General features: G+C 38.1%; 1 protein-coding gene across 1 annotated transcript in view; it reads left to right on the top strand.

Annotated features, from left to right (window-relative positions):
* The window catches only part of SPON1 (spondin 1), a 309,877-nt gene that overhangs the window by 135,972 nt on the left and 159,786 nt on the right, over positions 1-14,119 (top strand). Inside the window, exon 5 of the mRNA XM_061440732.1 lies at positions 170-292. Within this exon, the coding sequence (XP_061296716.1) occupies positions 170-292 (123 nt within the window). The remainder of the gene's footprint in view (positions 1-169; positions 293-14,119) is intronic.

The following is a 14,119-nucleotide window of genomic DNA, read 5'->3' as shown; positions in this document are numbered from 1 at the left end:
GGGGTCACTGAGTTGGACATGACCAAGTAGTGACTGAGCACACACACACACACAAACTGCATTTCACATTCTTTTCCCAAGCATTAAGACAGGATGAGACCAAGATGTCACTGCCTTATAAATGACTCACAGTTGCTTCCTAATTTTGTGACTTTCTGGACTCTTTCAGATTCCACATTTGATGGGGTGACTGACAAACCAATCCTAGACTGCTGCGCCTGTGGGACTGCTAAGTACAGGCTCACATTTTATGGGAACTGGTCTGAGAAGACACACCCAAAGGATTACCCTCGTGAGTAGAACAGCTATTTTATGGGCTGGGGGAGAGGGTCTTACAAAGTTCTGTCTGATTGTGGGGTACACGAGCTGATGCTGCTTACTTACTCATTCATGAAACACATTCCAAATAAGTGAATTCATTGAGACAGGCAGATATCACAGTGGTACGCATTCAGCTTCTTTGCATAGCATTATTCTAAGTGTTTTCTTATCTGTGATTTTAAAAAATATTCCTGAGGTCATGCTGTTTATCTTCAGGCCAGATAGTTGATCACCTCAGTTCTCTTAAAGTGACTGTATTCATACAACTGGCCTATTTGTGCTGGAAGAGCTGGCAAAACAAACCTTGACTTCATAAACCAAGGTCAACAAATATTCAACATCCTCAACCAGAGTGTGCATCAGGTGATATATCAGATACCACCTTAGAATCCTTATGGCACCATGCTCCAGGTAGCCAATACCAATCCATAAGAGTTGTCAGGCAACCCCAAACTTGTTGTTTTAGAGTAGACACTTAACCAGGACCCTACCACTCCTTTTTATCAAACAATTGTCTCATCAAATGCCTAACGTGTGTCAAATGCTGTGCTAAACTTTAGATATATTTATAACAGTGAATAAAACAAGACACAACCCTTCTTTAATGGGGAGAGAGACATTAATTAACCACACAAATGATATGAAAATTATAACCATGAATAGTGAACTTATTATGTGGTGAGAATTCTCATGTATGTGTCATTTCATCATCAAAATAACTTGCTTTTGTGGATGAATTTACTGGAAACCACAGAGACATCATGATTTACTCCTAGTCCAATGCAAGTACAATCATCCCTCGGTATTCAAGACAGACTGGTTCTAATAACCCCATGGATATCAAAATCCATGAATGCTCAGTCCCTTCAATAAAATGACATGTGCAGATCCTCCCATATACTTTAAATCATCTCTAGATTACTTACAATACCTGATACAATGTAAATAGTTGTAAATACATTGTAAATGCTGGGTCAATAGCTATTGTGTGGCAAATTCAAGTTTCGTTTTTTAAGACTTTCTGAAATTTTTTCCCCAGATGTTTATGACCCATGGTTGGTTGAATCAGCAGATGTAGAACCCTCAGAATAAATGGTTAATGGTAGTGGATCCAAGATGCAGAAGAGTTTTGTCAGGCTCCTCGTCCTGCCTTCTGTTTGGATCGCCTTTGAGACGCAGTGTCCCCCATTCTCTCTGTGGGTGGCAGGATGTCTGTGTGTGGTACTGAGCATGCTTTTTCTGCTCATTGTGTGTTTCATTCTTGTTCACTTCACTCTGGGGTTGCCACAGCTGGGAAAGAACAGGGACGCTGCAGAAAGGGACTAAAAAGGGGGATTTAGGTCAGCCTCAAAGGAAGGGGCGGAGGCAAAGGGTACATGATTAGGACTTAAGAAGACCCAGTCCAGACCAGAACCTCCATGGTCCCCAAACAGCCCACCCAGAGGGGACTCCAGCATTTCTTGGCAGATCAAGAGCCTTGTTGTTTAATTTTACCCACATGTAATCAAGGCTTGCGATCTTAGAAGCTTCATACTAGTTCATTCTTCTGACTCTTGATCTGATTCAGCTGGTGTGAGAGACCTGTGTGAACAATCTTGGACTCTGCCTGAGGGGAAAAAAGCCACTCAACAGTATGATGGAAAAAATTTCCTCTAGTATCTCCCATCCACTAACCCAGAGGAAATAAAATGTTAGGGGCTCATTACCCATCTTTTGTAATCCTATGGCACTTCTTTGCCCTTTTCTGTTCTGACACTGGTTATTTCCCAGAATTTTTTTAAAAGGGTACAAACCATTGTTTCTGGGTCTTTGGGCCAAATCAAGTACAAATCTACAAAGAATTTCTGTGGAGTTTTGTTGGGAATTTCTTAATACATGTATAAGCAGACATGTGTTCCAGATCCCTGAGGATACTTCCATAGTCAGAGGTCAGAGTGTGTCCTCATTTTTGATTGGAAGAAAATGTGTCACTATGCTCAGAAAAGCATTTATCACATCATACCATAATTATTTCTTCAGGAGCTTTTCTTCTCCACCACACTGAGAAGTCCTCCAGGACAAGAGCCACAACACGCTCATCTTTCATTCTTAGTGCCTGCAAGTGCCTTTGGCCTTCCCGAGTCCTGGGTACTGTAGGTGGAATCAGAGTGGCATGCACCATGGCCCAGGAGGCAGATTTGTAGCCCACATTAGTCATGGTGGTCAGTACTGAGCAGGGAAAGGGGTAAACTTGGACACTAAGGGCACTGGAGCAAATTAGAGAGGTGCCCTTGAGAATAACTGGGTCTAACTGGGAACTTGAGAATTCAATATGCACAGAAGTGATTTCTGCCAGTCTTAAGTCATAGATGACTTTCATTTTACCCCTCCAGGGACGATTCTGTCTTCATAACCAACCCTGGCTGTTAAGCCCAATTTAGTCATGACACTTTTCAGCAATATTGCAAACTGATACATGACAAGTTCTCCTCTTTTCATTAATTACTCATCCCAAATTCCACTTTCCCTGCATGCATCTCTGAGCAGCAGTTCTCAAGCTTTTTAATTTCAGGGTTTCTTATACAGGCTTAAAAATTATTGAGAACTTCAACATGCTTTTGTTTAGATGGATTGTGTCTCAATATTCACCACCTCAAAAATTAAAACAGATATTTTAAAATATCACTTACTAGTTAATTTTAAAAAGTAACATATAATGAATTAACAATGATTAGCTTATTACATGTCAACATATTTTATGAAAATAGCTGTATTGTCCAAACAAAAGAAATTTAGTGGAAAAGATGTCATTGTTTTACATTTTTGCAAGTCTCTTTAATACCTGGTTTAATGGAAGACACCTGGATCCTCATACTGGCCTCTGCATTTAACCTGTTGTGTCATATCTTTTTTTTTTTGGCTTAAGTATATGAAGAAAATTCTGTCTCACACAGATATGTAATTGGCAATGAGAAGCATATTTAAATAACCTTTTCAGATAATTACAGATAATCTTATTTGATGTTACACTCAAACTCTGCAAATGGTAGTTTCTTAAAGGAGAATTACAATGTGGAATGAGAAACCACATCAGTGAACTTGTACTCTGTTACATTAAAATGTGTTGCTTTCCCTTGTACTTTCAATGAATCTTTCACAAATGAATGATTTTGTAACATCATCTATTGGTCATTTGAAAAATATTGGTTTACTGAGTTTTGCAGGTAATCCAGATACTGAAACATTTCTTTATGCCACATCAAAAGTCTCATTTGTTAAGATCATTTCCAATCTCATCAGTAAAGTGTTAATGTATTGGAAAGCTATCAAATTCATGGCAGTGGATACAAGCTTCCCAAGAGCCTAAGCTTTGCTTGAAACCTCAGATTTTATCATTGGCAACAAATACCATCAGGTCTTTCTTGAAGTGACAGGCTCATTTCATTTTTTAAGAAAATGTATGCCAAATTCTCAAGTCTGAATAACCATAATTTGTCATTCATTCTTTCAAGTAAAAATGATGTTTTATGACAATGAAAGTGTCCAACTTGCACCTCAAGCAATTGTACAAGTGCTTTTATTTAATATACAGCAAAAAGGCTTCATGTGTTTTTCCCAATTAGTCATGCAGAATAAAAAAAAAACATGTGTACTTAAAGGTAGAGAGTTAATAACATTAATAACGTATATTGTTTCATCAAGGCTATTCCTTAGTGAAACTGACTTTTGGGGTTGTTGTTTAGGGCTAGTCCCTGGTGGTAAGGAATACATTTATGATTAATATAGTTCAAGGCCACTGCCTTCACCCTCACTGACTGCCAGGAGTTTTACTTGCAATTGCTTTTGCCACATCAGTGTTAATGTTGACACACGGCAAAAAGAAAATTTTGTCTAAGTATTATTATGAAAGTAGTTTTCACCTCATAGATCCCTCTGAAAGGGCTGGAGGTGAGGGGTGGTCTCGGGGGTCTGTAATCGTGCTTGAGAATGTCTGCAATAGGATTAGATAGCAGCCTAAGAGGGCTGTCCTTCAGTTGTCCTTGGGAACTTGTCCACGTGGCTTTCAGCCATCTGTTGTGGTGGGCCACATCTGCAGGTAGCTCTTCTCAATCATTATTCAAAATGGTTTGCTCCAAATGCTGTTTCTGGGGGTTCCCTCTCTTGGAGGACAGAGTATTCTATGTATCTATGATGCCTCTGTCTCATAGAGGAATTAAGCCTGAGATGAGGAAGGCAGGAAGATGGTATAAATGATCTCTGGCATTCCCTCCAATCGCAATGCCATAGATCACTGCTGGCCATCTGGAAATAGTAAAATCCTTTTTTTTTTTTTTATTCATTCAATCATTAGTTCATTTATTTGGCTGACTGAAATCTTTTTAAAACACTCCTAAGTGGGTGGTTTCTAGAAATCCATTTGAAACCTGGATCATGCAAGTTTTACCTTCTAATTTTTTAGTGGGAAAAAAAATCCAAACACACACACACACACAATTAAGGGCTTAGATCACATAGCCAGAGAGAGTTCAGAACTAAAATCAAAGCTCAGATCTTCTGATTCCCTTTTGCCTTCCTCTGTGGCTACCACAAGGTGGTCTTCTCTCCTCTGCAGTAAAATTACATATCTCATTCACAAAGCATCTTTTAATAAGGCCCTGCTATACCACCATGGTCTCAACTGCTACCAAATTCTGAACAGCGTGGTCCCACTGTACAAAGACCTGGGCTGCAGAGATCCTAGGTTAGAAGTCAGAGCTCTGGATTCAGTGTTAGGAAAAGGGCATGCCCCCAGTGTCTGTCCTCGGTACTGCAAGTCTGCAGTGCTCCAGGAGCATTTGTTCTTTACAGGAACCTGGTGAATAGGCAGCATTACCGTGTAGGGATGTCTCAGAGGCTGGAGATATGCCCACTCTTCACCAGGGAATTGGGAGTTGCCTAACAGGTGCTGAGTCTCTTTGCTTTCTTGCTCTGAGCACAGTATCTGGGTTTTTGACAAATGCTTCTACCCCACAGAGACTCTGTAATTTCCCTTGATAATGTCAACTGCATAACTTCCCTCATTTTTGATGTAACATTGATTTTAATACCGTTTGACAAATATATGTTGACAAAAGTAACATTTTTTCCAAGAGCCGATTTTTTTCATATGGCAACAGATTGTCTAGAATATAAACATGGCCATTGGAATACTCTATGGAATCAAAGTTAATTTCAGCATGAAACTCAGCCATCTTTTCCATTGGTCATTTAATTTTTACAAATTATTAATTCTTAAATCCAGTCACATGAATCACCACCACTCTTAAACTTGGCAACTTCTTTCATTTCTTCATATAGTCACCTGTATGCAGAGTTTCTACATCACATTTGAACACATCATGTCCTACTCTTCGCATTTGATTTGGTTTCCATAGTCATAATTTATAACAGCTTGTTCTAAGTCACTTATCCAACTGCTCTTTTATTGAACATTTAAGTGATGTTAGGTCTTTTGCTAATATAGAAAGTTCTACAATAAAATACTTTCTTCTTCAACTCTTCCTTCATTCTTCCACCTTTCTTTGAATTATTTCCTTGAAATAATTTCCAAAGAGTAAGACTTCTGGATTAAAGGATATGGACATTTTTTGGCTCTTGAAACTTTTTGCCAGATGCCTCTCCAAAACATTTGTATCAGTTCACCATGTTAACAGTAATGAATAAATGTATCTGTTTCTCCCAGCCTCTTCAGCATCCAGTATCACTTTCTCCACTGGGTTTAGCCAATTAATGGTTATAAAAGATTAATCTTATTTTAAACTGGCATTGATTTAATTACACATTTGAATTTTTTCATATTTATTATCCTTTGTCTTTAAAGTCAGCCACTGGTGACTGGGGTATTGGCAGAAATCAAGCCTGATTTTGCTCATTACCTTCCCAGGGCTGAGGTCATTATCTGGCACATTGAAAGCCTCTCAATAAATAGTGCTGATGAATGGATGAATGATGAGTAGCAGTTATGAAATGAGCAAGGAAGAAAGCAAGGAGGGAGATGAACAATGAAAAATCACTGATGAGGTTGTGGCAGGAGAGAGGAGGGGTACTTTATATTGCTGCTAAGGGGTGAGCACACTGAAAGGGGCAGGAGGTATAAGGGAAGATGGGTAAGGAAGATACTGCAATGATGATGGTATCTTGGGCTAAGGCAGTGGATGTGGTGATGGAGAGAATGAATGGGTTTGAGTTCCCTTTTAGAAGGAGACTCTGCCATGGATTAGATGTGGAGAAGTGGGAGGGAGAAGCATCAGAACTCACAAGCCAGTCTCTGGCTTGGAGATGGAGGTAACTCTTTCATCTTAAAATATTCCTCAATATTGTCTTTCCATTTTTATAAATGATTGTGAAATCATTTTTATCAAGTTCTGTAAAGGATCCTGTCAGAATTTTAAGTGGGATTGTATTAAATCATCAAATTACTTTGGGAAGAATTGTCAGCTTTACGACATTTAGCTTGCAGAGTTCCTTCCCATTTAAAAATAAGACCATTTGTGGATTTCCTTAGCCCAGTGCCTGTAGCAACAATGAGCCCAATGTGGACCACAGCCCCCTTCTCTTGATCTAACTTCAGAAATAATTCAACATTCAATAAACAATAATTCTACTTCCCATCATCACTGGGAAATCTCTTTCTGAGCTGAGTAACGGTGCCCATCAGAGCTTCCCAGCTGTGCCACCACTAGGCTGAGTCACGAACGAAGTATGTCACCAGGAAATAGAATTCGGTACCAAGCACATGTGTCATGATATGCTGTTTCAGTAAAGAAGGAGCAGAGAGAATAGATTAAATAGCTTTTTCTCTCTCTTCTCCTCCCTTCCCTCCATCTCTTTGGGGAGTCTTACAGCAACAACTCACTGGAGTATGCTTTGAGAGAAGAGAAGAAAAAACAATCTCATCTTCCCATAAACAAGCAGGTTGAATGCACATATTAATCTTTGACCTTTCCTCAAATTCCATAAAAATAACACTAGGTGAATATATATGTATCCAAAAAGATAAGAGAAGAGGGCCACACCATGCAAGAAATATCACTAAGGGAAAATAAAAGACCATAGACAAATGGCAACTGCCAAGAAGAGCAGGGAAAGATGAATCCTAAGTATTGAGTTGGCCGAAACATTCACTTGGGTTTTTCCATAGCATCTTAACAGAAAAACTCGAATTAATGTTTTGGCCAACCCAGTACCTGCACAGCAGATAGTGCAGAAGGCCCAAGCCCATTCATAGTACGGAGCACAGGAGCAGAACCACATGTTCAGCACAATGAATGAAAAAGTGCTCAACACAACATCATGAAAGCTTAGAATAATTGGGAGAGGGACAACCCTGAAGAGCAATGGGTGTTCAGATAAATGAGTAACAAAAGATCAGACCTCTTTAGAGCAACTCAAGAACTACACAGCAATAGAACACCATCAAACTGCAAGTTCGTGGTTATAAATTCTCAGGGGAAGAACTTTTGTTCAGCCCAGAGTCCTGGTCGGGATAGAGATCCCCTCTTGTCATCTCCATGTCCTAGTTGAGTTTCTTTCCGGATCACCTTTTTGTTGAAAGTTTTTTTTTGTTTTGATAAGAGAGTATGTGATAGGTAATCTCTACTTTTCTATATTTACAGAGTTTTGTATTTTTTTAGTAACCTCATATATGTTTACTCTAGAAAGCTTTATTTTAGCTTAGTCCATCCCAGGTCCCAAGGGATATGTTCATTTACGGCACATGAGCATCTCTGGTCCATGCGAGGTCCCTCTGGCTTTATTTTGTTCCATCACATGTATCCCACAGTTATTGTGATTACAGTCACATTAAAATTTTTTCTGCCATCTTCTATTTTCTGAAATGACTTCTTTCTGCTCTCTGAGTCAAGTTTTTTGCTGATGGCTTTAAAGTTATTGGACTCATTTTTTGGTTCTTATGGTGGTTGCCTTTCATTTAAGACACATGCTTATATCTATTTACTTCTATTGATTTTGTAAACATTTTTATCCTAATATCTTCCCTGAACAAAAACAAGAACATTAGCATGCTCTCTTTCCTTTGGTCTCTGTGATCCCTGTACGCAAATACACACTTCATACTGATTATTTTCTAGAACTTTATTTCTGAATTATTACAGATATTTTCTTTTTTTTACTGAAGTGAGTTGATTTAAGTGTTTCAGTTATTCATATGTACATTTTGTTTTTATATTCTTTTCCATTAGAATTTATCAGAGGCTATTGAATATAGTTCTCCATGCTATATAGTAAGACCTTGTTGTCTATCTGTTTCGTATACAATAGCTTACATCTGCCAATCCATCCCTCCCTCAACTCCGGTCTATTCTCTCTGTGATTCTTTTTCTTTTTCATAGACAGGTTCATTTGCGTCATACTTTAAATTCCACATATAAGTAATATCCTATGGATTTTTTCTTTAGTCATTGCTTTTGTATACAAACATAATCTTCGCTAAAGTTTTGATCGCTGTGGCTTTTTAGTGTTTTTCATATTGAGTATTTCTTACAAGTTTTTCCATAGCAGGTCTTTGCAAGGCAAACCCCCTAAAGTTTTTGATGGACCTGAGAATATTTTTATCATGCTCTCACATTTAAATAGCATATGGCTCCATCTGTGACCTAAGTTCAAAAACCTTTTCTTTAATACTGTAAAATACTGGATTCTTATATTCCACTGTTAAGTCCAATGTCAGCCTGATTTTTTATTTATCCACGTGATCTACTCTTTGTGCATTTCAATATTTTTAAATATATCTTTGATAATCTTAATACTAAATTCCTTAATTTTCACTATGAACATGACTAAGTGGATTTTTTTTTCTTTTTGAAAAATGTTTTACCATTCTATGAGTTCTTTACATATGACATCTTTCCTCTTCCTTTAATTCTGGGAGACTTATTTTTCTCCAAATATTGCCTCTCCTGTTTTCTCACTTTCTGAGCCTCCAGTGACCAAGATGTTGTGACTTTGACTCATCCCCATGTCACCTAGGTTTTACTTTAAATTTCTCTCTCTTCAGACTTTCTGCCACATCGTGGGAGCATGTTTCTCACTCTCCTTCCCCACATCTCTTTCTTCAGTGCTAACCACCCTGCTTTTTATCCCTGTTACTGTACTGCTTATTTTAACCATCATGTGGGAGTGGTTTTTGTAGACCTTTATTTTGAAATAATTTCAAATTGATATAAAAGTTGCAAAGATGGTACACAGAACTCCTTATCTTTCACTCAGATTCTGTAATTGCCAACATTTTACATTTGCTTTATCATTCTCTCTGCATAAATATATATACATTTTGTGTCTTTCTAAACTTTTGAGAATAAGCGGCAGACAGCATGCTTGCCCCTTTACCTCTAAATACTTCAGTGTGTATTTCTTAAGAATGAGCACATTCTCTTACAAAATTACAGTACATTTATATTTAATATTGATAAAAATACTATTTTCTAATCTTCATACCTTGTTCAAAGTACACTAATTGTACTTCTAATGTTCTTTATGGCAGTACTATATGATATCAATATTATGCAAGACATAAAAATGAGCTAGAAATGTAATTTAAATGTTCTAGTATCTACATTAAAAAGTAAAAAGCAAGTGAAATTAATCTTAATAATAAATTGTATTTAAGCCAGTATAGCCAAAATAATATCATTCCAACATGTAATTAATATAAAAATTATAATCGAGATGGCTTACATTCTTCTTTCATACTAAAAACCAGTGTGTATTTTTTAATTACAGCACTTGTCAACTCAGACTAGCCTCATTTCAATTATTCAGTAGCTGCATGTGGCCAGTGGCGCCCACAGTGGACAGTACTGCTCTGTAGCAAAGGAAAAATATTAATACAACGTCTGGTGCTGGATTCGAGCCAGGATCACACATTGCATTTACCTATCAGATGTCTTTAGCCTCCTTTAATCTGGAACAGTTCCTTAGTCCTTTTAATTTTATGACAGTGACATTTTTTGAGTACCAGGCAGTTCTTTTATAGACTCTCTCAATTTGGGGTTGTCTGACGTTTCCTTACAATTAGGTTCAGGTCATGCATCTTTGGCAGGGACACCAACAAATATTTGTTACAAATATCTGTTTAGCACCCAATTTACATTTGGTTCTTTTTCTTTACTTCTTGAATTTGCATTCTATTACAACATTCCCACTATGCTTTTGAGGGTAGGTATTATGCTTACATTAAATTTTTGGTCCAGCTGTTGCAGTTAGTGTTCACTTTGCTTTCACTTTTCCTAGTTGTACCCTTTGATACGTAGTTTTTGTGGCAGATGGTCTTGTTTCTCTGGTGATTTAATCATTAGGCCTATTAGTATTTGATGGGAAAGGGCCAAATTCTAGGTGGTATCTCTTCAGATGTGTTTAAGGGAAAGAAAAAAAACGAGACCAGGGAAGAAAGATTAAGTCCCACATCACCGCTATCAATTCCTCCATTTGCTTGCATTCCACTAGATAAATTAATAAGTAAGTGAAGTCGCTCAGTTGTGTCCAACTCTTTGCAACCCCATGGACTGTAGCCTGCCAGTCTCCTCTGTCCGTGGGATTCTCCAGGCAAGAATACTGGGGTGGGTTGCCATTTCCTCCTCCAGGGGACCTTCCCAACCAAGGATCGAACCCGGGTCTCCCGCTTTGCAGGCAGACTCTACCACCGATCTTCATCTGGACACTCAACGAAAAGCAGAAATAGAAAGACAGGATCTCTTTATGTTCTAATTCCAAGCTCTGTGAATCTGGAGAGGGAGGGGATGGAGAAGCCCCCTTCACCTCTTCTTCCCTTGAGAAGAGCTTTCTGCTGCCCTGAGAGTATTGTGACTGTGGACAGGAAGAGAGCTTGCATGCTGCTGCAAACATCTGGATTGCAGGACAAGTAACGGCCCTCTCTCAGCAATGTCAGAAGGGGTGGAATAAGAGAACTCCAACAGCTGCCCCCCCAGTCCTTCCCCCCACCAACAAGTCAAAGGAAGGAAGAGGACTCCTGGGTCAGGTCACCTCCCACCCCATTCCCACCTTCTGTCAGGACAGCCTTTGCTCTCTCCTTTGTCTCAGTGCTCTGTTAGTTCCCTGAATCTGTGTTCCCTCTGTTTCTGAAGTTTCCCAGGGTTGAATTAAGAGGAATGAAGAGTATGTATGCTAATCTGCCATCTCATCAGGAACTAGCAATAAACTTCCAGACTCCGTTGTTGTTTTGTCGTTCATTTTAATTCTTGGCAATATCTGTTCTTACTGCGATACTGTGGTAAATTTACCTATGTTTTTCAGATTCTTTATTCTATTACCTTATCATTTTCTTCCCAACTTTTTATATTCTGGTAATGGGGTATTGACGGAGAAGGCAATGGCACCCCACTCCAGTACTCTTGCCTGGAAAATCCCATGGATGGAGGAACCTGGTAGGCTGTAGTCCATGGGGTCGCTAAGAGTGGGACACGACTGAGCGATTTCACCTTCACTTTTCACTTTCATGCCTTGGAGAAGGAAATGGCAACCCACTCCAGTGTTCTTGCCTGGAGAATCCCAGGGACGGGGGAGCCTGGTGGGCTGCCGTCTATGGCGTCGCACAGAGTCGGACATGACTGAAGTGACTTAGCAGCAACAATGGGGTATTGATACCTTGATTTTCAATTGTGTACTTATAATTTCTCTTTGAATTTAACAGTCTTTGTTTTCTGTTTGTTGCTATCTTCTCTGGGCCCTACAAACATAATATTGTGACATCATAGGTTTCATTATTAACTCTGACTTCCACTGTCACATAATTAACATAATTAGCTTCCCTGAATAACCTTTGCCTTAAACTGTATCTGACATCCCACCTGCTTTTCCTTCACTTTAATTTATCTTTTTAGTGTCTTTTTAATTTATTTTTTTTTACTTTTAGCCTTCTTAAGTCTTTTTAAAAGTTTCCTGGTAAATCATTGCATTAATCCAATTGGAAGTGTTTTGTTGTTTAGGCCAAGAGAGGTGTTTGCTTCTTTGTTGGTTTGCTTCCCATATGATTGTTTAAATTTACAATTATTTTAGTCTTATTCAGTCTATGTTCTGCCATTCTAACTTTCTACCCCTCAGTTTTTTTATTTTTTAATTGAAAGATAATTGCTTTACAGAATTTTGTTGTTTTCTGCCAAATATCAAAATGAATCAGCCATAGGCATACATATGTCCCCTCCCTCTTGAACCTCCCTCCCATCTCTCTCCCCATCCCACCCCTCTAGGTTGATACAGAGCCCCTGTTTGAGTTCCCTGAGTCATACAACAAATTCCCATTGGCTGTCTATTTTACATATGGTAATGTAAGTTTCCATGTTATTCTCTCCATACATCTTGACCTCAATTTTTACAAATAAATTTTTTTTAGATTTCTTTGGTGTTATATAGACAATGCATGTTCTTGGTTTTACTTTTGTTTATTTTTATTCCCTCTGGCAACAATCTTCTTTTCTATTCAATTAACTATCAACTTAATATAAACAACAAGATATTCTGTTTTATCACTACATCCATTTCTTAATAGAATTGTATATTTTTGATTCATTTTTATGGGAAACCTTTGCAGTTTTTTTGTTTTTTTCAACTCCTTTCTCACTTGCATTTTCCATTTATTTAACTTCAGTTCAGTTCAGTTCAGTCACTCAGTCCTGTCCGACTTTTTGCGACCCCATGAATTGCAGCATGCCAGGCCTCCCTGTCCGTCACCAACTCCCGGAGTTCACTCAGACTCACGTCCATCAAGTCAGTGATGCCATCCAGCCATCTTATCCTCTGTCATCCCCTTCTCCTCCTGCCCCCAATCCCTCCCAGCATCAGAGTCTTTTCCAATGAGTCAGCTCTTCGCATGAGGTGGCCAAAGTACTGGAGTTTCAGCGTTAGCATCATTCCTTCCAAAGAAATTTAACTTACTACTCATTTAACTTATTTATTTTAATTTATATTTATTTAAACAATTCTCCTAATTCCCGAATCCTATCACGAATATTTCTTCCTAATTATTGTTCTTATTTACTTATCTCTTCAATAGGTACTTAGTAATTCAGGATTTCTTATACTTTTAACAGCATCATTTTTTTTTCATGTCTGTCTGCTAAGATCAGATATCTTTTGGAAGTAACTTTTAAAGCCAAAATTCTTCATTAGTTGGTAATTAAACTCCTTAAGACTCAAAAGCCTATGGAGTCTTTGCCTTTGGATAACAACTTACTTGGATAAAAACCCAAAGTATACTGTTTTTAATGCTGTGGTTTACACATGGTTTTTCATTACAATGAATGACATATACTTCATATTCACTTATGAATTCTATTCCTTTACATGAAATCTGTAATCCAGCTCCTTACAGAGTACTTTCTTTTTTTCTTAGAGATAAAATATTTAATGATGCATGCTGATCTCATTTTTAAAATGGGATCTGAAATAGGGCTGTATTTATACCTTCAACTATTTTATTTGTGGTAATATTTTTCTTCTAGCAGATTTTTTTTTAATCTTTGATTTTTTGTGGTTGTTATTGTTATTTGTTGTTTGCTCATTCATTCCACAAATCTGTTCAGAGCATCTGTTGTATGTAGGCATATCCTCAGTTTACTCCTATTTATTTCTTACCTTTCTCTAGGAACTCCTGTCTTTCCCAGAGTGCTCCGTTCTCTAAGTCCATCCTCCTCATCTTTTCGTATCCTTCACGCTCTGCATATTTTCTCCTAGTTCATTTTCTGTTTAGTTTGCAATAGCATTCAGTTCCACCTTTACCTATATATCATTGTTGACTTCTTCTCTC

Source organism: Bos javanicus, chromosome 15 (assembly GCF_032452875.1).
Source record: "Bos javanicus breed banteng chromosome 15, ARS-OSU_banteng_1.0, whole genome shotgun sequence".
Classification (NCBI taxonomy): Eukaryota; Metazoa; Chordata; class Mammalia; order Artiodactyla; family Bovidae; genus Bos; species Bos javanicus.
Note: the sequence above shows the minus strand (reverse complement) of the source record. Positions and strands in the feature narration are given on the sequence as shown.